At 33.2% G+C, this 22,180-nt stretch overlaps 3 protein-coding genes across 4 annotated transcripts; all 3 read right to left on the reverse strand.

Annotated features, from left to right (window-relative positions):
- Positions 1 to 1,164: 1,164 nt before the first annotated feature.
- On the reverse strand, positions 1,165 to 4,538 carry LOC138318317 (uncharacterized). Of its 2 annotated transcripts, none has more exons than XM_069260575.1 (4): positions 4,241 to 4,538; positions 3,108 to 3,254; positions 2,571 to 2,683; positions 1,165 to 1,928 (listed from the first exon to the last, which is right to left on the reverse strand). In XM_069260575.1, the coding sequence occupies exons 1-4, from the start codon at positions 4,425 to 4,427 to the stop codon at positions 1,869 to 1,871; spliced, it is 507 nt and encodes a 168-aa protein (XP_069116676.1). In that variant the 5' UTR covers positions 4,428 to 4,538; the 3' UTR covers positions 1,165 to 1,868. The 2 variants fall into 2 exon arrangements, with proteins under 2 accessions (XP_069116676.1, XP_069116677.1); XM_069260576.1 differs by having other exon boundaries at positions 4,410 to 4,498.
- Positions 4,539 to 7,360: 2,822 nt separating this feature from the next.
- Positions 7,361 to 14,089, reverse strand: LOC138320015 (uncharacterized). The gene is made up of 4 exons (XM_069263111.1): positions 13,172 to 14,089; positions 9,332 to 9,496; positions 8,891 to 9,012; positions 7,361 to 8,591 (listed from the first exon to the last, which is right to left on the reverse strand). The coding sequence occupies exons 1-4, from the start codon at positions 13,347 to 13,349 to the stop codon at positions 8,490 to 8,492; spliced, it is 567 nt and encodes a 188-aa protein (XP_069119212.1). The 5' UTR covers positions 13,350 to 14,089; the 3' UTR covers positions 7,361 to 8,489.
- A 1,070-nt stretch (positions 14,090 to 15,159) lies between these two features.
- Positions 15,160 to 20,258, reverse strand: LOC138318318 (uncharacterized). Its single transcript, XM_069260577.1, has 4 exons — positions 20,068 to 20,258; positions 18,608 to 18,763; positions 17,943 to 18,055; positions 15,160 to 17,687 (listed from the first exon to the last, which is right to left on the reverse strand). The coding sequence occupies exons 1-4, from the start codon at positions 20,246 to 20,248 to the stop codon at positions 17,487 to 17,489; spliced, it is 651 nt and encodes a 216-aa protein (XP_069116678.1). The 5' UTR covers positions 20,249 to 20,258; the 3' UTR covers positions 15,160 to 17,486.
- Between the last annotated feature and the right edge of the window lie 1,922 nt (positions 20,259 to 22,180).

Below are 22,180 nucleotides of genomic sequence, written 5' to 3' on the forward strand. Positions count from 1 at the left end.
TTTTGATCAAGTGATCATGAAGAGGGTAGATCTGAAATGAATTTTTAACGTAGTAAACAATATTTTATTCATTATTCAAATAAATAATCATACATACACATACATTTGAAGATAGGTTTGGAAAACAAGCTTGTATTTTATATTAATTTCTCTTAAATATTTTCGTTACACATATTTACAAAAAAATATTGCAAAATGGAATTGTAAAAATGGCTGTTTCCATGCTAAATAATGTAAATGACTGTTCCTGGTGTTTTTTTTGAGTTTTGAGAATTTACTTTAAAGGAGTGGAGTATTGTTGGGTTTGGGTTTTTCATGAAGTATCTGAAAAAGTGTAGAGATTTGTGTTCCTGGAATTGAAATAGGTTTCATAATTAAAAAAAAATACAATTATCACATTGTTCAATCTTTTCAGATTGATGGTCGTATATTGCATTTTGCTGAGTACATTACCAAATACAATTCCAATTTTCACTCATGGACATATTGCTGTCTCATTCCGAATGTCCTCGACTTTTACTATACATGACTATTTTGCTGGTATCACTATCTAATAAGACGTCATAATATGTATAATTGTCTTATCTTATAAGGGAAAGGGGCAGTTTAGGCCCTCTGACTAGTTGATACATGTGTACTATGTTGCGTGTATACCTAGATACAAACAGTACAAGTATTGTTTCCCTCTTACTACAGAAGATAAATCCATTGCGGTAATAAAACCAGATTTCTCGAATCAAACTAATGTCAAAAACTGACTTAAGTCAAAAATTTTCATATAAGTTACATAAGGAGAAAAACTTAAGTTTTGACTTTAGTCTGCTCTTAAGTTTCGAGAAATCGGGGCCAGAAGGATTCTTTTAAAGAAAATGCGTTAAATGATAAACTTGCATGAAGAGCTATAATTTCTGCAGTCAAAATCACATTGGGCTGAAAAAAAGACAATGTATTTGACAAAAACTTTCCTATAGTTGACAATTTATAATTGCAAGTTTAATAATATGGAATAAGTTGATGATATTAGATAACTAGCTTATTTTTTAAGTTAGATGTTGACAAGTAATGTCTCGCTTGCTATCAATGTAGTTGGTTAAGAAGCCTGGATAGTTAGTGCAGAACACTGTGTACTTAGTTCTATCAGTACAAACAAGCTCAAAGTTCAAGGGACAGATTATTTTATTTTTTGTCAAATTGCATGAAAACTACAAAAATACATACATCAATATAAAATGCGTCTAGCCCAATGACTTATGTAGTCATGTTTCAAACGTAACAGGTTGTCACTATTTCCAGATAATTATATATATATAATAAACATGCATTATTACATGCTGTACAGCCAGAGATGGTTCTTAACTAGTAATTTACATCCAAATTGCCTTTATCTAACAACACAGTTTTAATAGATCGAATAGACTTTACAATAGACTCAAATTAATCAATAATATCAACACTAATACCATACACAATCTATAGCACGCAGTAAATGTAGAAAACAATCTTAGATATAACAATTTCTAAACATTTTCTCCGGGGAACGTATGGTTTATGTATAATATTTGTTACACATTACTTTCATTGTTGTGTCACAGCAATATAATGGTAAAGTTCTGATTACGATGTTTTGACCATTAAAATATCGGGGAAAGCCCCATGTAATGTTTTTAAAAGTAACTGTAAATTACGAATTACGCGAAATAATCGCAAGCAAAAAGAGTTAGTTAACAGTATTATAAGCAATTTAAAGTAAACCACTCAGCCAGATAGTACGAGTAAAAGTGATTGGTATGGTTATCCTTTATATTTGTTAGAATCTCCCTATTCTCTCCATGTGATCCTGCCATCAGCTCTACTTAATCAGAGATTCGCTAGGATCGATCACAGCTTGATGACGACTTGTCTCCAAAGACAATTAATGGCAACACAACCTATTAATAAAGAATAAAACTAGATAATTAAACGCATTTTATCATCTTTTCATATTCCATTGTCTTTAAATATATAATACGGTTATGCATGTATATCTATTCCCTCATTATTGTTTTTACTGAACATTGCTCTCGACAATCAAGAGATAAAGGGGTATTCGTAATGTTTCGGAGCATCATAGCTACTCAGTCATCGCGTCCGCTATTCAATTAAGTATTGGGCGTCTTTCAGCGCGTTAGCACTCCTCGGAAGAGATGTAGATAGCTTCTGCTATTCATAGCAGCTATGAAAATTAGAAAAATACATTCAATCCATATATTTACATTATAATAATTTATCAAAAATATAAATTATTGAAAGGCTATTATATCATATTTAAAATTTGACACCCATATACTACGAGAAACGAGATTAATGGAACACATTAAAGATTATACATTAAAATATTGTGGGGGACTATTTTTTATTGATATGAAACTGGCGTGATGTTTAAAATCAGCTGATCGATGCAAGAGAGTCGTTGTATTCATAGTGTATTCATAGGCAAATGCTTGTTTTCGTCAGTTGGTTGATTCACATAGTGATGAAAGACTTAGAATGTAAATATATCGAAATGACTATTACCAATACCGAATGCTCACCTGAATAACAACGTAGATACCACTCGCAAAGCACAGTCTGTATGACCAGCCGTATGAGAAGTTCTGTACGTTGACAAAACCCATCATTATACATCCAGCTATGCTACATATTCCTAATGGAAACCAATACAGATATTTCAGGCTGGCAAAAATTGCACAATACGATAATTAAATAAGTGTTTTTTTTATTATATCTGTTCACAATTCAGTTATAATTTGATAGCATAACATGTTCTATTTATATTAAACTTCTTTTGTGCCATAAAAAATTTAAATGTTATTATTCTTTAATATGATTGGATTAGAATTAGGTACTAGTGCACCGATCGGCAGTGTATTCATATCTTCGTTAACATACCAAACAGTGTAATTTGACAACTTAATTAACAATGGCAATCAAAATAGTAATCACGACCAATGATAGTACATTTGTATGTACATTACGAAAAAGAAAATCGAATTAATTATGATGGCTTGTAAAGAAAACAAAACCCGTAAAGAGAGTTTTTTAACACTACAAAGAATAATGTGACATACCTGCTGCAAGGTAAAGGATACAAGGGGTGCAAACCCATTCCATACCCTGTACCTGAGGTTCTGGGCAAATTACTGGGCAAAACATCAAACACACCAGTAGAAAAGCGAAAGACGTAGCTTCCAGAATAGTGGATACCAGGCTTATGTCTAGTTAAAAATCAGATTGAAAAGGACAATTTTATAACCAATAAGTTGATAATCATATGTGGAAAACATTCTGTATTTGGGTGTAGGTATTGATTATAATGTCATGTGTTTGCAAACGTTACATAATATTTTTCAGAGAAAACAACGTACGTTTCCCCAAATACAATGACGTCACAATCGATAACTACCCGCAGGGAAATCTATAATATACAAAGATATATCAGATATTAAAATCAATAGGAAGTAGTGATTTAAAAAATATTTTTCAAGGCACTCTAATTTCTCAGCTGGCAGACATAGCGTTTGTCATCAAGTGATGGTCGAAAACGACAGGCATAATTAAAGTACCTTTAAACACCTCAAGGTTTTATTCAAACTCAACTGATACTCATTACATCGTTCATCATTCGACTGTTAGCTAAACATCGACTTAGACAAAGAAGATCCATATTCTGAAACGATACCGCAGGTAAACGTGTAGATAGTGTTTTGTGATATTCGGTATACATCTTTGTTCACGACATATTCATGTCTGCGATATATTTCATATCCTACTGTGCTACTTGGTTGACAGTTTCTTTACTTCGCGTACAACAGATTTCCTGGACATAAACACGCAATTAATCTTAAAGGGGTTAATATTGGTGTCGTTATATCTACCCGTGAAATATATCGTAATAAAATGAAGGCATTTCAGGAGGCAAAAAACTGACCATTCACAGACCTACGAAGTTTTCCTTTGAATATAACAACATCCAGCTTCGAATCCATACAGTGTATCATCATTCGATTCTTTTGATATACACCAAAGACCTAAACTACCTGTATCAGCTGTTGTTCCACACATAACTTTCAGTTTTGCTATAACATAGTCCAGGGGAGGATATAACGACATGGAATATCGAGGATGATAAAAATCATATAACAGTCAGGATTCATTGGGCGTATCAGAAGAATATAGGTGTAAAGGGTTACCTGGTACTTACATTCGCCTTCGCCGACACATTCATTCGTTGAATTTGATGATAAGTAGTAAAAAAGTCCCTGTGCTTCGCATCCTTCCCAGATTACCCAATACGGTGTGAAAAATCCAACAGTTTGGAGAATGAGTGACAATACAACAGTAAACAGTGTAAAACAGCAGCAACAACGTACCCATTCTTTATCAGACATATCTGTATCAGCCAGCGGTTTTCTTCGTTCACAGTCTTTGCTTCAAAAATCTGTTTTGGTTCTCGGTCATTTTATAACAAATATCAGTTTATATCGCCTTTATCTTACTTTAAGGATAGGTTAGGCTAGTCAGACATAAACAGGACATACTTACATTATCACAGCATCAGATGTTATCTTTGTTTAAATCAAACACAGATTACATACTGTAGTAAATTAACGTAATTTCTATATTATTTTATATTTTGTTATATTATAACCCTGCTAACCAAATTGCGAAATTTCAAAACTGTTAAAATGTTATTTTTTTGTTTTTAGTCAAAATCACGCAAATTTTGATCCGCGAAATTAACTAGCTATGCTGTATGAGTTGCAATATAACGTATTTTTCTTAAAGCATTGGATTTATATTTGGTTGTTATTCTAGTCATAAAAAAATCTTACACCTTAAGACGACAATATACAAAAATCCACGGTATTTAGATATTGTTCTCAACATCTTTTTTGGTTATGGAGTCATACACAAAAAAGAAGGACATTCTTCATAGACTCGAAACGTCTATAAAATAGAATGTCCGTCCGGTTTTTGTCTATGACTTCATAACTCCAAAAGATATTGAGAATAATGCTTATAATTTAAATAAGTTAATTCACTCAGGCACTAATTAGGATAAATTTCTGTAATTTTACTTACTTTTACAATAAAACAAATTGAGTGTAGCGCAGTGATATCTCATCCAATAATTCAGTTTGGCCAATGACTGTGCCGCTTTTAAATTCCCCGCGAAACAGTTTTGTATCGACGTCATAATATTTGACGTACAATTCTTTCGGTCTATGGAAAGATAAGCTCAAAAATTTAACCAATAGAAATGAGTGTAACATATGATATTAAATTATAACAGATATCAGATGTTCATGAATCCGACAGCTAAACAGACTTGTAATGAATAAGAGAAAAACATCATCTGAATTTAATGAATCATTTACATGTGCCATTCTAAATGTAAATGTAGTGAATGTACATCAGGTTGTTTGTCAACAGTGCTTGCGATCCTTTTAATCAAAAGACTTTGTCCGTTCAAGTACTATCTTTTTAATCATAGATGTCAAGTCGCTGACGCAATCATCAGATGTTATTTTCACATTATCATGTAGCCTAGTAGCTTATGACGTCAATTCCTGTGTCACCTCTGCCAAAGAATACTTTTAGAAATAAACATTGTTGTAGTAATAGTATTAAAAGGTCTGTGTGAGTAAACGGTATATACATCATAGCTTTTAACCCTTATTAAGTATTGTTGTTATTATTACCCTTCATATTTGTCATGAGAACACTAAGTTTGAAATCATTATTTTCCGTTTGAAACTTAATATTAAACTTATGCGATTTAAAGATGGTCATGTTTGATGTTTATTAATCATTTGAGATTATTACCTTGACACTTATAAAATGGAGTACATATTCTCGATGTACTTATCAGAATTGAACGTCCTCGTTCCATTCGTTGGAGTTAAGGTTTACATCAAAGTGCAATTCAATTATTCGATTGTACCAATCCATAGAATGGTAAGTTAACATACACCTTTATAAACACAATTGACAAAAAGTCTGAATGAACCGATCGAAAACTACGGTACACCATTTCGAGAACTCCACAGTTCAGCTGTTGGCCTATTGTCATACTTCTAAATAAAACTTGAAACTTGATAACATGTTTTGCTATGGGTATGATATTAATAACATATAAACAGTAGTATCTAATCAACAGTCATTGATAAGATTGTCGGTGAATAAAAACCAACCAGGATGATTTCCTGGTGTAGATTGACGTTGTACTTGATAGAACAGTGTGTCTATTGGATATCTGCTAATCTATATTTACCTAGAGATACATTATATAAAAATATAGCTATATTGACATAAAGATAGGGACAGCCAAAACTAGTCACCTTCTATCCGGATTTCGCTTATTACAAATCAGGCACAAAGTTGAGACAAAAATAAGAAGATATTATGAAATCACGAGCATTGTATAAAATTCCCGCCCTAACAAAAAGCGACTGTTGATTAGTGCTAACGTATATGGTGTAGCTTTACAATATCATTTTAGCGCTTCGCGGTACATTGGAGGCTTAGATAATTTGAGCTGATTGCACTTTTATGTGTTATGTCAACAAAGCTATTATTACGATTCCGCGCATTCAATATTATGCTGATATATTCCAAGTTTATTTTATACTATAATTTTAATGGGCGCAAAATACCTATATATATGTTGAGGGAAGCTAGTTAGGATAAAAATATAATTAAAAAAAAACAAAAAAACAAAACAACAACAAGTAATGTGGATATTAAGGATAGGGATAAACCGAGGATTGCCGAGAGATTTACATTTGTGATCCCAAGGATATAGGATATAATACCCATATCATTCATATCCACATATACACAAGTGTTTTTCCTGGCATACCTAGACGATTTTATTAAAATTTCATAATTATGATACCCCCCCCCCTTTTTGAAATAAGTTCAAAGAGAACCGCGAATATAAGTCAATTCCCTGTACTTGAAAATTGTGTAACATTTTTATGCAATTTCTTTTGTTTGTGTTTTTTAGTAAGACAAGTCTCGTTTCTGAAACTACGTCAACATTCACCGAGAAATATAGTAATTTTGTTGATGCAGTGACATCATGAGGTTGTATTTCATGGGTAACCATGTAATAAGCCTCATGCAAGTTGCATGGTTTAAAGCAATATTACACTCTTGGGTATGAAAGAAATAAATTACATTGCATATTTGTAGTTACTGCCTAAAATTGCATTACCGTAACCTTCTTCTCGAAAAAATATCGGATATTTTTATTTTATATTATTTTGCAGAATAACTTAAGACATAGTAGAGAATGCTCCCTGAGTGTCTTAAATGATTAGCTTAAATAGTATTTATTTGTGTATTGATATATATATATATACATACAAAACAAACATATCTGGGAACTGGAAAACAAGCTTAAAGCTGATATATTTACTTTCCCAGAAATATCAAGGCAAACTAAAATTCGGTACTGGATACATCTTTTACAAGATATTTTAAAGAAAATTAGAAACTTCAGAGAAAATATTAAATATAGATAAAAACGTGTACGTACAAACATGTGGTTTGGTTGCTTAAAGTTATATGAACAACTAGAGTTATGTAAAAACATCTTCCGGTGTGCGCGATATTTTTCAGTCTGAAGTTCGTTTATGTTTTGGTAGATTGTGGCATGTTGGTGTTGCGTCTCCTTGTAATTGTTAAATAATTCGCCATCATCATTTGATAATGATTTCAAACAGAAAAATGTATTCTTTAAACTAAACTTCACAATGAAAAGTATCACTGCAGATACAATGTAGTAATAAATGAAATTTATTATATAAAAAGCAAGGGTGGCGGCAGTTCCATATGTCTTATGAAGATAATACATAAGTAACTTTTTGGCGCTCTTTAGGCCGCACCATCATTCAAAATTCCTATCGATGAAAAATTTGGGTTAAGTAAAATATATTTTCGGCCACATTCATAAAAAGTGAGCCAGTTATCTGCCAAAAATCCGTGTGGTCTTTCGATGTTTGTATACGAATAAGGGGAAAATATATATTTCTTCATTCCTTCCATGATAGTTTTACTATTCGATTTTACATAATACATCAAGTCTGATAAACATCAAAATATCCCCAATATCTTCAAGTGTACATGCTTACCGTTGATCATTGACTCTTTGAAAGGGATGATTGCCCAGCGTCCTCTATATTGAATAATTTGAAACTAGGAAAGGGACATAACATTTGCAGTAATTAATACCTGACTTCTTCCAAGTAAATGAACCAGGATTAATAACTGGTGATCTTTCACAATGATGGTAGTATTGATACTAATAGCCGCTAGTATTGTCCAATTTAGAAAACACTAAATACAATATATTATGTACATAAGTTTAACTAACAGTCGCAATTATCCTCTGTTTCGTTACAGTCGTCCCCTGCCTCTAAGTCTCTAACGATACGAAGACAAAGTCAAGTCAACCTACGACAGCATAGCAAGGCATCCAAAGCTGAAACAGACCGTCTCCTTCCATCTTCGTCAATGCAACAGTATTGGCAGCACAACAAAGAAATCTGTAAAGATATTTGCAAAAATGATTACTGTATAACTTGACGCATGTAAATGAAATAAATGATTAATGTTTGTAATTGGGAATCAGCGAATCCGAACAACTTATCGTATAGAAAAGCAGATACATTGTATGCATAACTTATCTAAGCTGAACTCACAGACAAAATACCATACACAAAATCTTTCTCTAAAGAACAACTTAACATAGTATATATGTATGATCTTACATAAACAATTCTTCTTATTGTTTACACTTCCCCCAATAATGCTTTATTCTCAACCCCAAAGTATGAGTACCTACCACACAAAATGCGCCAATTCCACTTGCAAGGCACAAACTATATGAACCACCGTAACTGTAGTTGGATAAACATGATAAATCAAGGCTTCGTAAGTTGATACATCCGGCGATCGAAAGGGCACCTATAGCAACATGTTATAAACATAGGGTTTGAAACGAACTATATTGTATTGCCATGGTGCTACACTGTATATTATATATGAAGTCATGGAAGCGTATCACTGGACCCAGAAGTCAAAGTATAAGATAAACATAAGCATACATATGCATTAAGGTATAAATGTTCTTATTTTCCCGCATAAGACAGTTAATACATTCTGGTTTATACGTTCATGGGAGATCTTATTTCAGAGAATTCAGATAAACGCAGCACGACAAACGCAAGGTACCTTGGAAAATGTCAAGGGATAACACAATAGGGAGAAATAAAAAAAATCTTACCAGCAACCGGAATCAAAGCCAAAGCCAATTTCTGCCGTCTACGTAAAGATCCTTCATCAAAGTCGATACGGAAAACTGAGCAAATTGAGTGGACCAGGATCATACACACCAAAAGATGTATGGCGAAGGATACTGCTTCTAGGATCAAAGTAGGCTTACTCACGTCTGAAAACGATATATTGTTCATGTTATATTAGCGGCCAAAATACAGATCCTTATAACCACTCCGTTAAATAGAAGATCTGATAACATACCATGATGGGTCATGTTCAGATGACCATTATACCACGTGTATTTAAGATCAAATGCATTTTCTACACCTTGGTTCATCTATTGAAAACGCTATTTCGTCCCAGCGTACATATGCAATTAACTTTGTTTTGTTCATTGGGCGAGATGACTACGTAGACGAAAATAATTCTGTCAGTTTGTCTTTGCAAAGATTTCGTCCACTGAAATTTACTGTCAAGATTCTGCAGGCAACAATTTGATTGGTCATTTCCAAAGGTCAACTGGACATCACCCCTAATAGGATTTTTCTCAGATCCTCTTATCAAACGTAGTGATAATAAGGATCTGTATTTTAATCAGATTGATTGGCGACAAAATGTGTGCAAGGGGTATCTAAGCCCAACTCTTGGTTTCCCAAACTATCAAGTGCTTTGGATAATGATCTATTTTGTATATGATTTGTCGTCAGAAATTGAAGATGACAGATTAATTGGCTACTACTGGCTGGGTACTAAATACTAAATCCAAGGTTTTATAAAGTGAGATTTATAAATTCTTGGGTAAATGTTTGCGTTGTGTGGAAAAAAAACACCCTATCGATATCATACTTTTCTTCTATATGACCGCATTAAGATTGTTTATTAGTTGTATGTGTATGTTAGGCATGCAAACACAGATTTAAATTAAAAAAAAAAAAAAAAAAAATTAAAATCGAATTAAAATCTGTGTTTGTTTAGTAGGACGGTACTATAAATTCTGTGTTTGTTTTAGTAGGACGGTACTATTTTTTGCATTTTATTAACTGATGTGTATCTATATTAATACACTTTGATGCGGGATAAGCGAATTGTAGGTAGGGATGGACCAAATCACTCTCGCTTGTCCCACTCACTAAAGCCATACATTTATTTAAAACATTATATTTACTCAAGAAATCACGTGGTGAAATAGGTGCAATATGTTCTTTTCTTAATACTTTTATAAAGGTATGATATATTTTAAAGAGAAAAGAACAATATATTTTATGTAAATAAGTTTAAAATTGACTTTTTTTAGAGTGGCTTTTTTAAGATTTGTACCTTTTAATGTTTTAATATGATTGTAAATCTTTGAAGGTGAGACGTTAATAAATTATCTTATCTTATCTTATCTTACTATATATTCTGTGTTTGTGTAAGTAGAACGGTACTATATAATCTATGTTTGTTTAGTAGGACGGTACTATAAAATCTGTGTTTGTTTAGTAGGACGATAATATAAAATCTATGTTTGTTTAGTAGGACGATAATATATATTCTGTGTTTGTTTTAGTAGGACGGTACTATATAATCGTTTGGTTTATTAGGCCGGTACTATACAATCCAGGTTTGTTACGTAGCACGGTACTATAAAATCTGTGTTTGTTTAGTAGGACGGTACTATAAAATCTGTGTTTGTTTAGTAGGACGGTACTATAAAATCTATGTTTGTTTAGTAGGACGGTACTATAAAATCTATGTTTGTTTAGTAGGACGGTACTATAAAATCTGTGTTTGTTTAGTAGGACGGTACTATAAAATCTATGTTTGTTTAGTAGGACAGTTCTATAAAATCTATGTTTGTTTAGTAGGACGGTACTATAAAATCTATGTTTGTTTAGTAGGTCGGTACTGTAAAATCTATGTTTGTTTAGTAGGACGGTACTATAAAATCTCTGTTTGTTTAGTAGGACAATACTATAAAATCTGTTTGTTTAGTAGGACGGTACTATAAAATCTATGTTTGTTTAGTAGGATCGTACTATAAAATCTGTGTTTGTTTAGTAGCACGGTACTATAAAATCTGTGTTTGTTTAGTAGGACGGTACTATAAAATCTATGTTTGTTTAGTAGGACGGTACTATAAAATCTGTTTGTTTAGTAGGACGGTACTATAAAATCTATGTTTGTTTAGAAGGATCGTACTATAAAATCTGTGTTTGTTTAGTAGCACGGTACTATAAAATCTATGTTTGTTTAGTAGGACGGTACTATAAAATCTGTTTGTTTAGTAGGACGGTACTATAAAATCTATGTTTGTTTAGAAGGATCGTACTATAAAATCTGTGTTTGTTTAGTAGCACGGTACTATAAAATCTGTTTGTTTAGTAGGACGGTACTATAAAATCTATGTTTGTTTAGAAGGATCGTACTATAAAATCTATGTTTGTTTAGTAGGACGGTACTATAAAATCTGTTTGTTTAGTAGGACGGTACTATAAAATCTATGTTTGTTTAGAAGGATCGTACTATAAAATCTGTGTTTGTTTAGTAGCACGGTACTATAAAATCTATGTTTGTTTAGTAGGACGGTACTATAAAATCTGTTTGTTTAGTAGGACGGTACTATAAAATCTATGTTTGTTTAGAAGGATCGTACTATAAAATCTGTGTTTGTTTAGTAGGACGGTACTATAAAATCTGTGTTTGTTTAGTAGGACGGTACTATAAAATCTGTGTTTGTTTAGTAGGATCGTACTATAAAATCTATGTTTGTTTAGTAGGACGGTACTATAAAATCTGTGTTTGTTTAGTAGGACGGTACTATAAAATCTGTGTTTGTTTAGTACGATCGTACTATAAAATCTATGTTTGTTTAGTTGGACGGTACTATAAATTCTATGTTTGTTTAGTAGGACGGTACTATAAAATCTGTTTGTTTAGTAGGACGGTACTATAAAATCTATGTTTGTTTAGTAGGACGGTACTATAAAATCTGTGTTTGTTTAGTAGACGGTACTATAAAATCTGTTTGTTTAGTAGGACGGTACTATAAAATCTTGTTTGTTTAGTTCACGGTACTATAAAATCTAGGTTTGTTACGTAGCACGGTACTATAAATCTGTGCTTGTTTAGTAGGACGGTACTATAAAATCTGTGTTTGTTTAGTAGGACGTACTATAAAATCTATGTTTGTTTAGTAGGATCGTACTATAAATTCTATGTTTGTTTAGTTGGACGGTACTATAAATTCTATGTTTGTTTAGTAGGACGGTACTATAAAATCTGTGTTTGTTGAGTAGGACGGTACTATAAAATCTGTTGGTTTAGTACGGCGGAACTATAAATTCTATGTTTGTTTAGTTCACGGTACTATACAATCTAGGTTTGTTACGTAGCACGGTACTTTAAATCTGTGCTTGTTTAGTAGGACAGTACTATAAAATCTATGTTTGTTTAGTAGGACAGTTCTATAAAATCTATGTTTGTTTAGTAGGACGGTACTATAAAATCTATGTTTGTTTAGTAGGTCGGTACTGTAAAATCTATGTTTGTTTAGTAGGACGGTACTATAAAATCTATGTTTGTTTAGTAGGACGGTACTGTTAAATCTATGTTTGTTTAGTAGGACGGTACTATAAAATCTATGTTTGTTTAGTGTTTTAAAGGACGGCACTAATTACATGTATATCTGTTCTTCATGGGAAACACAATCCTTGGTTCAGATATTTTCGAGAAAGTGTCAATGGATAAGTCAATTATATGATATCTACAATTTTAGTGACAAAGTATGAGCGGTTAATGCATGCGGTTGTAAACATCTGCGATAACATATGTTACTTTTTAAAATTATGATTGAAATCAAACTCACATTCTCCCGATCCGTAGCAGCTCTCGTTTACATTATATCGGTAACTTATGAAGTAGAATAGGCCCTGAGCAACACATTCATCCCATGAGATCCAGTACGGCATCAAAAAACCCAAAGATTGTAAAATCATGATAATGACATGAAAAACGGTGAAGAAAAGTACGTAATATGAATCCATGATTTGAGCAGGAAGTGATTTGTCCTTACTCTAGTCGTAATTAGAACTGTTTATCATATCTATGTATACTTATATTTAATGAGAGATAACACTATACATTGGGGATGAAATATAGAAAAATCAAGTGGTCCTTTCTCAGTATCTCTTATAATGCACTATCCCATACGTTTAAATCAACATTGTAAGCGATGTCTTGTCCGTCATCTGTCAGTTTTCAATAATGGGAAATTCTCACTGTCTAACGTTAAATATCTCGACATGCTGTTTTAGATATTGGTGATCGCGTTCTCAAACCACTGCAAAATCTAAAATGCACTGAAAATTCTTTGCGGACATGGTAACACACTATACTACGGAAATAGAACAATATTATATAATTCCTTGACCTACATTAGCCCGATGTTCCTCAGGCCCTGACACTTATTACAAACAAAACAAATCTGAAGGAAAATCTGTCTATCATATACTAGTGATGACCGACAGCCATGTTGAGAAACACATCTTTACTTTTTTCACACTTTCAGATTTACTAGTTATTATTGTTGAAAACATTTCGTGTATGTCGAACCACAGCATATTGACTTCTATGAACAATGCTTAGTAGGCGAACAAGCTGTGCCAAATAAAAATGATTTCGGAAAGAAAACAAAAATGATAAAAACACCCCAAAACAAACCCCGTAAAATATGCTATTTGTGTTAATAATTTTCTTTTATGTTATGTTTAAGAAAAAAACGTGTTTAGTTCCTTGTTTAAATTGCCCCCCCCTTTTTTTTTTTATAAAAACCTGCTTCTTTTATTTTAATTAGTCAGGAATTTGAAAGTTAAAGTTTTGTTATAGCTATTTCTCAGAATATGTAGGTTCACTTGGACCCTAGTTCTGCATATTGCATTATGGGACCGATCGGTCAACAAGATGGCCGAGCGTCCGCCATCTTAGATTTTGATAGTTACCGCTATTTCTCAGAAATTGCTGAAGGGATCTCTCTCAAATTCCATATGTAGGTTCCCCTTGGGCCCTAGTTGTGCATAGTACCTTTTTCGACTGATTGGTCAACAAGATGGCCAACCGCCTGCCATCTGTCAAGAATTTCATCGTTGAAGTTACCGCTATTTCTCAGAAAGTACTCAAGCGATCTGTGCCAAATTTTATATGTAGTTTTTTTGAAAAAGTTTGAAAAGCAGGGAAAAGATCCCTCTTTCCATTGTCAGACATAGATCATTCTTTGATGGGCGCCAAGATCCCTCTGGGATCTCTTGTTCCTTGATCTTACGTATGTCTTGATTTAATATTATAGGTAGTATAATTGATTTGCTCAGATTTCCAAACCAATTGGTTTCCTTGTTTTTTTACCATCAGATTGTACTGGCTGTTTATTGTATAATTAAGGCAATGCAAACGTTAACACGTGTAGTTCAAAGCTTAGACGACATACGTACACCACTTCGACAGGAACCTGATATAAACAGCCCGACAGGAAGAGGCAGGCCAGTCTACCAAGTAGAGCGTTTGACAGTCAATATAAGGTCAGCTGATGGAAATATCACACGTACGACCACTCGAGTCAGAGGTCTGGACCATTGATCTGGAAATTGGCGCGGTATCCCGCAGCAGACATAACGATTTAAATATTCGGTTTCCAACCGAATTGGCGCGGTATCCCGCAGCAGACATAACGATTTAAATATTCGGTTTCCAACCGTAAACTCTCGATTATCACCGCCAGAAAGCCATGTCTGTGTGAACAAAACTGATGTAATAAAAAATCTGAAAAGTGATAAGTAAACCTGAATGAAATCAAAGTGACAATTTTGAAAATAAAATTACACTTTACTTATAATTTATATGTAGGGTTTTGAATGAGTGTTCATTGTATCAAATCAAAATGAAATGAACACAAATCATGGATACATTTTATCACCTAAAACCTACACTTTGAAGAATCTCAACATCAAGATGCGTTATAAAATGCAGCAAAAGCGATTTTTTCACCACGATGTGGCTATTTTAAAAGTCCGTACCTAAATAGCACTATACCTGCATATAGATTTAACTTGTAGTGCATTTTCAATGTGTAGGGATAATTATTTAAACCAGCATATTATATCAAGGTTAATGTATATTATCATTTGCATGCACAATTGAATCTTTACCATTGCTAAAAGTGTTAAAAACATATAATCACTAATAACACGTGTACAAGCTATTTTCAGAGATTATTATCATTAATATACATCAATATCAATAAATATCAATACGCTTTCATCAACATTAAGGGTGCATACAAATTTTAAGCACTTACACTTGGTGGAGATGTTTTTGCAAATTTCCTATCGCAATATTAGTTTCTACAAAGTGAAAATTAAAAATGTCGACTGAATTGCATTTGGCTTGTCAGGTTCTTGCAATTTCATGTAAATTGGTTGGCGTTCAAATCTCATATAAAGCAATACAGAATACAGTTTAATTCAAAAATATTATACTCGAAGAAGGAAAAGTTTATGTGAGATCTTAGCTTATAAAAATGTACATTATCTTATACTCTTTATCCGATGACGTATAATTGTGTACAATATTTTCAATTCTCTTTTACCATATCTTCATATTTCTAGTTATATATAGGATACACATTACTTGACGTATTATTGGCTGATTAACTGATGATCAAATATCAAGCTGTTTTAACAAGTGATATATAGAGGTTCCCCAACAAGTGACTGTTGTTTATCATGTTTATCAAACTTGAGTTATTAAAGGGACAATTCAGTGAGGCTAATACGTTACATAACCACGAAGCAAAATATGACATAAATGTATTGTTCCACATTCCTTATGAAACATAATACATGAAATAGTGACAAATTTCACTACATTATTAATTATTTTGATTAATACTATTGAAATTTTAAATCGTTGATCAATACGATTAAGCAGGTACAACATGTACGCAGTACCCTTACCCGAGTCAAACAAATAAACGTTAAACAAATGCAATACATAAACACTGAGGAGTTGATGAAAATATTTTTAGACAAGAACATGCATTTAATAATGTTAACAAAACTGTAACAGCGTTTTGAGTAGTTCTAGACAAAAAATCTTTACTACACAGGCATGGGTAAGGGTTCGGCATACAAGGCTATGTGTAATGGAGATTGAATATTTCACATACATTTGACTACAATGGGCTTTTCTGACATATCACAGTTAAATCAACTAATCTAATTTCAATTAGAACTTGTTTGTTTCCGAAATATGTGCAAGTTTTAATGTGTTCTTAGACCGAATTGTCCCTTTAATTTTCAAATTTTAAAAAGATTTGAGCTTAACTAACGAGAGTTAAGATAAACATGATAAACAACAGTCACGCGCTGGGGAACTTCTTTATCCCTTTTATCCCTATTCTTTCCGCCAAAAAATATAGTGCCTAAAGAAAGAGTAAATATTCTATTATTTAATTCTTTAAATAAGCAACTACGAGCTCGTACCTGTTTTACCGTAAATACAATGCTATTTAAAAGGAAATTTGCTATGAAAATTATCCCGAAGTTGAGAGCCAATCGGAATCAAGAGATCTTTGAGTGTGTAAACATAAACGATAACCAACTGCTATGGAATTTTTCACATGGGTTTTCCATTGTGAAACATGCATAGTTATTGGATAAATTATTGTTACTGTAGGAATCAGAATAGACATTCAATAAATGCGTTCAAGATTAACGTTTTCGGAACACCGCATTCGGAGCAAATTCTCACCTTTTTTCATTTTTTTCCATTACCTAATTAAATGGGAAAAAAAATCAATTCTTATCATTAAGTTTTCAGACTATAAAACATAATTATGATAAGAATAATAACCCCGTACATTTTCCGTTGATTGATCGGGTTTTTTTTTCTAAAGAAATACGCAGCGTCAATGTCTCTATTGTGACTAATCAGAAAGTTGTTCCTGAGAAATATATTTTAGTTTGGTATCAATTTAATTTCCTTCTTAAATGAAAAATATGTTTTATTTTCCTTCAAATAGTGTTCACACATCCATGCGACAATTGCTTGATTATTTTCAAATGAATGTAAATCAATGATAATTCACAAATTATTCTGTTGTCATTTGATATATGGGACAAAACAGAGCACTAGTCCGGGGTTTTACGTACAAATGTAACGACTCTCAGGATCCGAATCCTTACGAAGACTAAGATCCCTGTCACATGTAAATCATCGTCTCCCACATGCTGTGTTTGATAACCACCACCATCAGTGTCCTGATTCACTCTGGCGTCTTTTCCGGTACAACAATCTGAACTGCATAGTGACACGCAACAAATCAGGACAATCTATACAAATGAGAAAATGTTAAAATCAACAGGCTTCTATAAAGGAAATGGCTTGGTTTATTATCCTGAACGTCTTATAAACAACAGTTATGATCATTTAGGGACGACTTCTCCTGTGTGCAATGTGTAAGGTATCTTAATGACTGCATGGTTTTGGGAGGCTGCGGGTTTATTCAGTAAACACACCAGAAAACATGTCTGGCAAACCGTCAGAGTGGACAGTGTGTTATGGCATTATTCAAATCATATAATTACCTGTGCGATGTTGTAGAGTCCACTTCCCAGGCAGCAGTAAAAGGACCAGCCTAACGTATATTCTGGTACGTCAATCGTCAGCATCACACAACAACCAATCACACTGAGTATCGCTGTACGGAAACAGACACAAAAGGTAGATTAAAGGAGATATATATCTAAAAACGAAGACGTCACGAAAAAAAGATGGTATGGTAACACACGTTGGTCCCTTGGTACACATAGTTGACTGTATACTTCTTTTAACATCCTACAGGAGTTGTAAATTGACATACATAATTGTTGCTTATCTTCGGGTATAAATAATATTCATGCTTGCTCCACACAAAACGCAAAGCCACATAAGAATTGAAATGGTCATTTTATAAAGATGAAAAGTTTATTAAGAACTAACATATTATTATTTTCTTTAATATCTATCATGTGGAAATGTAACTTTTGCAAAATATATTAGGACAGTTTACGACCTATGATGCGGATTCCACAGAATTACGCCACACAGCGAGCTAGTTGAAAATTAGTTCGCTGCCCCACCAAAAGGAGACATATATTGTGGACTTATTTCAATATGTTTTTATCATCTCTAATTAAAAACCGATTCATTGTGTATAGGACAGATTGGATACGAAAGTAAAATACAACGCAAATTGCAAATTAAAACAAACCTGCAAATATGAAAAGAAGGCCAAAAGTACATCCCACACAGTCTTCGCAACTGTCACTGTCTTTGCAACACCATTTTTGCAACATGCCTAACAACAAGCCCGACATATAAAAGGTGACCGCTGTAGCCTCCAGAGCAAGAGATACCGGGCTGATGTCTGTAACAAAATCCATTTTAGAACAATGTTAATGTACTGTTTTAGTTATTGGTTCTGGTGTCAAGATTTGAATTACTATTCATGATTTAGGATATTATCTGTCCTTACGGGTAGGTATTGTTTATTATGTCATATTTCTATGAGTGTAACATCATGTTATTTAGCAATCGCAATTCCTCGGATGTGCGACATTCACATAAGATAAGTTTCAATTGTGTTGCTTAAAGACAACGGCATCATTTTTGCGCACAGCGTAATGACGTCACAATCGATATTTAACCGAAAGGGATATAATTCTGATATATGTAAAAACGTTATATATGTTTTGCGGTGTCGATCATGATCTCACAAACACAAAGCGCCGTTTCGAACATCAAGAGCATTTAGTTCATATTTATAAGTGTTTCTTTGTAAATCATGCTTTCACTGTCAAATTCACACCAAAATTGGATATGTAACATTTAATCAAACACTTATATTCCATTGCCTTTGATAATTGTCCTAATCGTATCGATATTGTTAATTTAAATCAAACTATTCTTTCTCTCATGCCTACGGGGGTGTAATACTGGCTGGTTCCGGGCAATACACTCACTATTAAGGAGCAAAACAGTAGGATTTGCGTTGAAAACATCACGCAATTTTCGATTATGGTGAACTGGCTTACACTTATGATACTTATTACAGATTTAAGAATGGCGGGATATTCTGGTTGTAATAAAAACGTCGAGGTATGAGAGATGTGGAGATGAAACATGTGGAGATGAAAGATACGTTTATTCGGGGTAAAACACCCGGCAAAAATATATTTAATAAATTCGCGAATTTGTTTCCTGGTTTAAAATAACGAGATTCCTTTCTTAGTTGACAGCTATTGAATCGTTGTATCACCCCCTAAAATGAAAATTTTATTAATAGTAAAATATTTCACCCAAAGTTCTTTCTTGATAGTGAATCAAACGAATACTCTAATTCATACAACCTTCCGCCACTAAATCTTTCAAACGCAAGCATTGCTGAGTTGCAGAGTTACGTAAGACTTAGTGATACAGATTATATATTATCAATAAAATGCGTCAGGCACGTTCCTGTGCATGAATTACTTAAAAATCAGCACAATTCATTGATTGTGCATTCGAGCGATAGTGGCTTATATAAATAAGTTCTTTAGTTCTATTTACAAATGTTATCGTAGAAATTCTAGAGAGTAGTTATTGTTCCAAGACTGGCTCTAGCCTCCGTTTCCTTCATTGTGGAGCGGAGCGCAGCCTTGCGGAGAATAGTGAACTTGTTCCCATACTTACGATCAACACATCCATGCGTAGTGTTTGTTGTGTTTGATGTTGAAAAGCCAAATAGACCTTGTTTATCACATCCGTCCCATTGTACCCAGGAATCACTGAAAAAACCAATCAGTTGGAACACAATGGATGTCTGTATCCAAAAAACATAGCAACAACAGAAGAGATCAGTTAAGCAACCCATGGTCTTTGCATCAAGTAAAGATACAAAAAAAATGCATGTAGATCTATATCACAAAGTAGTTTATATTTCCCATATTAACGCAATATAGATCTTAGTTTTCATTGGATAAGTACGTAGTATATAAAGATATCGTAAAACACTTGAGTTGGTTTATTACTTATGCATTGTACCTGTTTAAGGTAGATAGAGTATGACACAAGATAATATTTGGCCATCTGGGTATGTGTTTAATTTAAATTTTTTCAGGTTTCAATGTAGTCATAGTATACAACGTAACTGTAACTTTAAAATGTTAACATGTTCAGGCTTGATTTCACTACACTGCGTTATCAACACACTTACTAAACTCGTGAATTTCGTACAAAGGCTAAAACGTCCTTCAACGGCTGTGGAAAGATATATTCTAAAATCAAGCGTGATAATACTATTTCTAATGTGTAACATTGATAATCTTATGAGAAGAAATTCATTTTAACCACGTTCTGTCAGTCGTCCGTCTTCCATTCTTAATTTTGACATTATCCATATCTTCTCTAAACTCATTGAACCAAATTCATTGTAAAAATCAGAAACTTTGATGACCAAAGGTCAGCCAATGATTTTCATTGTAGGGTCCGAACATCCGATGTCTGATACTAATATCATACCGGTATGATTCCTCGATATTGGTCGAGGACCATGTGGTAGATAAGCCTTTGGCTTAACATGTAAATCCATCCTCAATAAATAAAGTTTAAAGTTAAAGGAGAGTTGTTGTTTAAAATATTTGATTAGTTTGTCTTCTGACTGAGAGGTACAATACCAGTGTATTTATATGTTACTGAATGACTAGTTTCTTTCTTAACCAGTTAAAGAGTTAGTGTACGAATTTTACAAATATTTGGTATGGTCTCATAAAACGCCCAAAATGGTCTAGGAACATTCTGGTAGGTCTGAATATATAAGTATACATTAGACTGTACCTAATTCTGAGATCCATGTGTCCTTTAACTCTAATTATTTGAATCTTTTTATGGATGTGGGGCCATAAAGGGCATACACATCATACATAAGATGTATAAGATACTTCTCATAACAACCAACATTCTGAAGAATAGTAATGTTAAAGTGTGTTGCAAATATCCAAGTGAAGACCGCCATTTTGGCACCACGTTCTGTTCTGATTAATGACATCAAGTAGTGACGTCATAATAGGTTTCCTTGTCGGCACAGCAAATAAAAAAGTCATACTACACTTTTGACTGCCAGGAATACCAGAATTGTTTTAGTCACTGGATATCAGGTGGATACGATAAGTTATGATACTGAATAATTTTATGTGTCAGATTTATCGATATATTGATATTAATGATTTTCCATCTATCAAGATTAATGACTGTTGGGAATATGACCATCATGTTATTTAGCAATCGCAATTCCTCGGATGTGCGACATTCACATAAGATAAGTTTCAATTGTGTTGCTTAAAGACAACGGCATCATTTTTGCCCACAGCGTAATGACGTCACAATCGATATTTAACCGAAAGGGATATAATTCTGTTATATGTAAAGACGTTATATGTTTTGCGGTGTCGATCATGATCTCACAAACACAAAGCGCCGTTTCGAACATCAAGAGCATTTAGTTCATATTTATAAGTGTTTCTTTGTAAATCATGCTTTCACTGTCAAATTCACACCAAAATTGGATATGTAACATTTAATCAAACACTTATATTCCATTGCCTTTGATAATTGTCCTAATCGTATCGATATTGTTAATTTAAATCAAACTATTCTTTCTCTCATGCCTACGGGGGTGTAATACTGGCTGGTTCCGGGCAATACACTCACTATTAAGGAGCAAAACAGTAGGATTTGCGTTGAAAACATCACGCAATTTTCGATTATGGTGAACTGGCTTACACTTATGATACTTATTACAGATTTA

Source organism: Argopecten irradians, chromosome 3 (assembly GCF_041381155.1).
Source record: "Argopecten irradians isolate NY chromosome 3, Ai_NY, whole genome shotgun sequence".
Lineage (NCBI taxonomy): Eukaryota > Metazoa > Mollusca > Bivalvia > Pectinida > Pectinidae > Argopecten > Argopecten irradians.

What these genes read in the sequence shown, in the direction of transcription:
- LOC138320015 (XM_069263111.1), bottom strand. Translation starts at nt 13,349, where the DNA reads ATGGATTCATATTACGTACTTTTCTTCACCGTTTTTCATGTCATTATC. An exon ending in CTGCTACGGATCGGGAGAAT is followed by an intron (nt 9,497 to 13,171) that starts GTGAGTTTGATT and finishes TATCGTTTTCAG; the next exon opens with ACGTGAGTAAGCCTACTTTG. An exon ending in GAATTGGCGCATTTTGTGTG is followed by an intron (nt 8,592 to 8,890) that starts GTAGGTACTCAT and finishes ATATCTTTACAG; the next exon opens with ATTTCTTTGTTGTGCTGCCA.
- LOC138318317 (XM_069260575.1), bottom strand. Translation starts at nt 4,427, where the DNA reads ATGTCTGATAAAGAATGGGTACGTTGTTGCTGCTGTTTTACACTGTTT. An exon ending in TATCCTTTACCTTGCAGCAG is followed by an intron (nt 2,684 to 3,107) that starts GTATGTCACATT and finishes GGTTTCCATTAG; the next exon opens with GAATATGTAGCATAGCTGGA. An exon ending in GTATCTACGTTGTTATTCAG is followed by an intron (nt 1,929 to 2,570) that starts GTGAGCATTCGG and finishes CTTTATTAATAG; the next exon opens with GTTGTGTTGCCATTAATTGT.
- LOC138318318 (XM_069260577.1), bottom strand. Translation starts at nt 20,248, where the DNA reads ATGGGTTGCTTAACTGATCTCTTCTGTTGTTGCTATGTTTTTTGGATA. An exon ending in TACGCATGGATGTGTTGATC is followed by an intron (nt 18,764 to 20,067) that starts GTAAGTATGGGA and finishes ATTTTGTTACAG; the next exon opens with ACATCAGCCCGGTATCTCTT. An exon ending in GACTCTACAACATCGCACAG is followed by an intron (nt 17,688 to 17,942) that starts GTAATTATATGA and finishes TCATTTGTATAG; the next exon opens with ATTGTCCTGATTTGTTGCGT.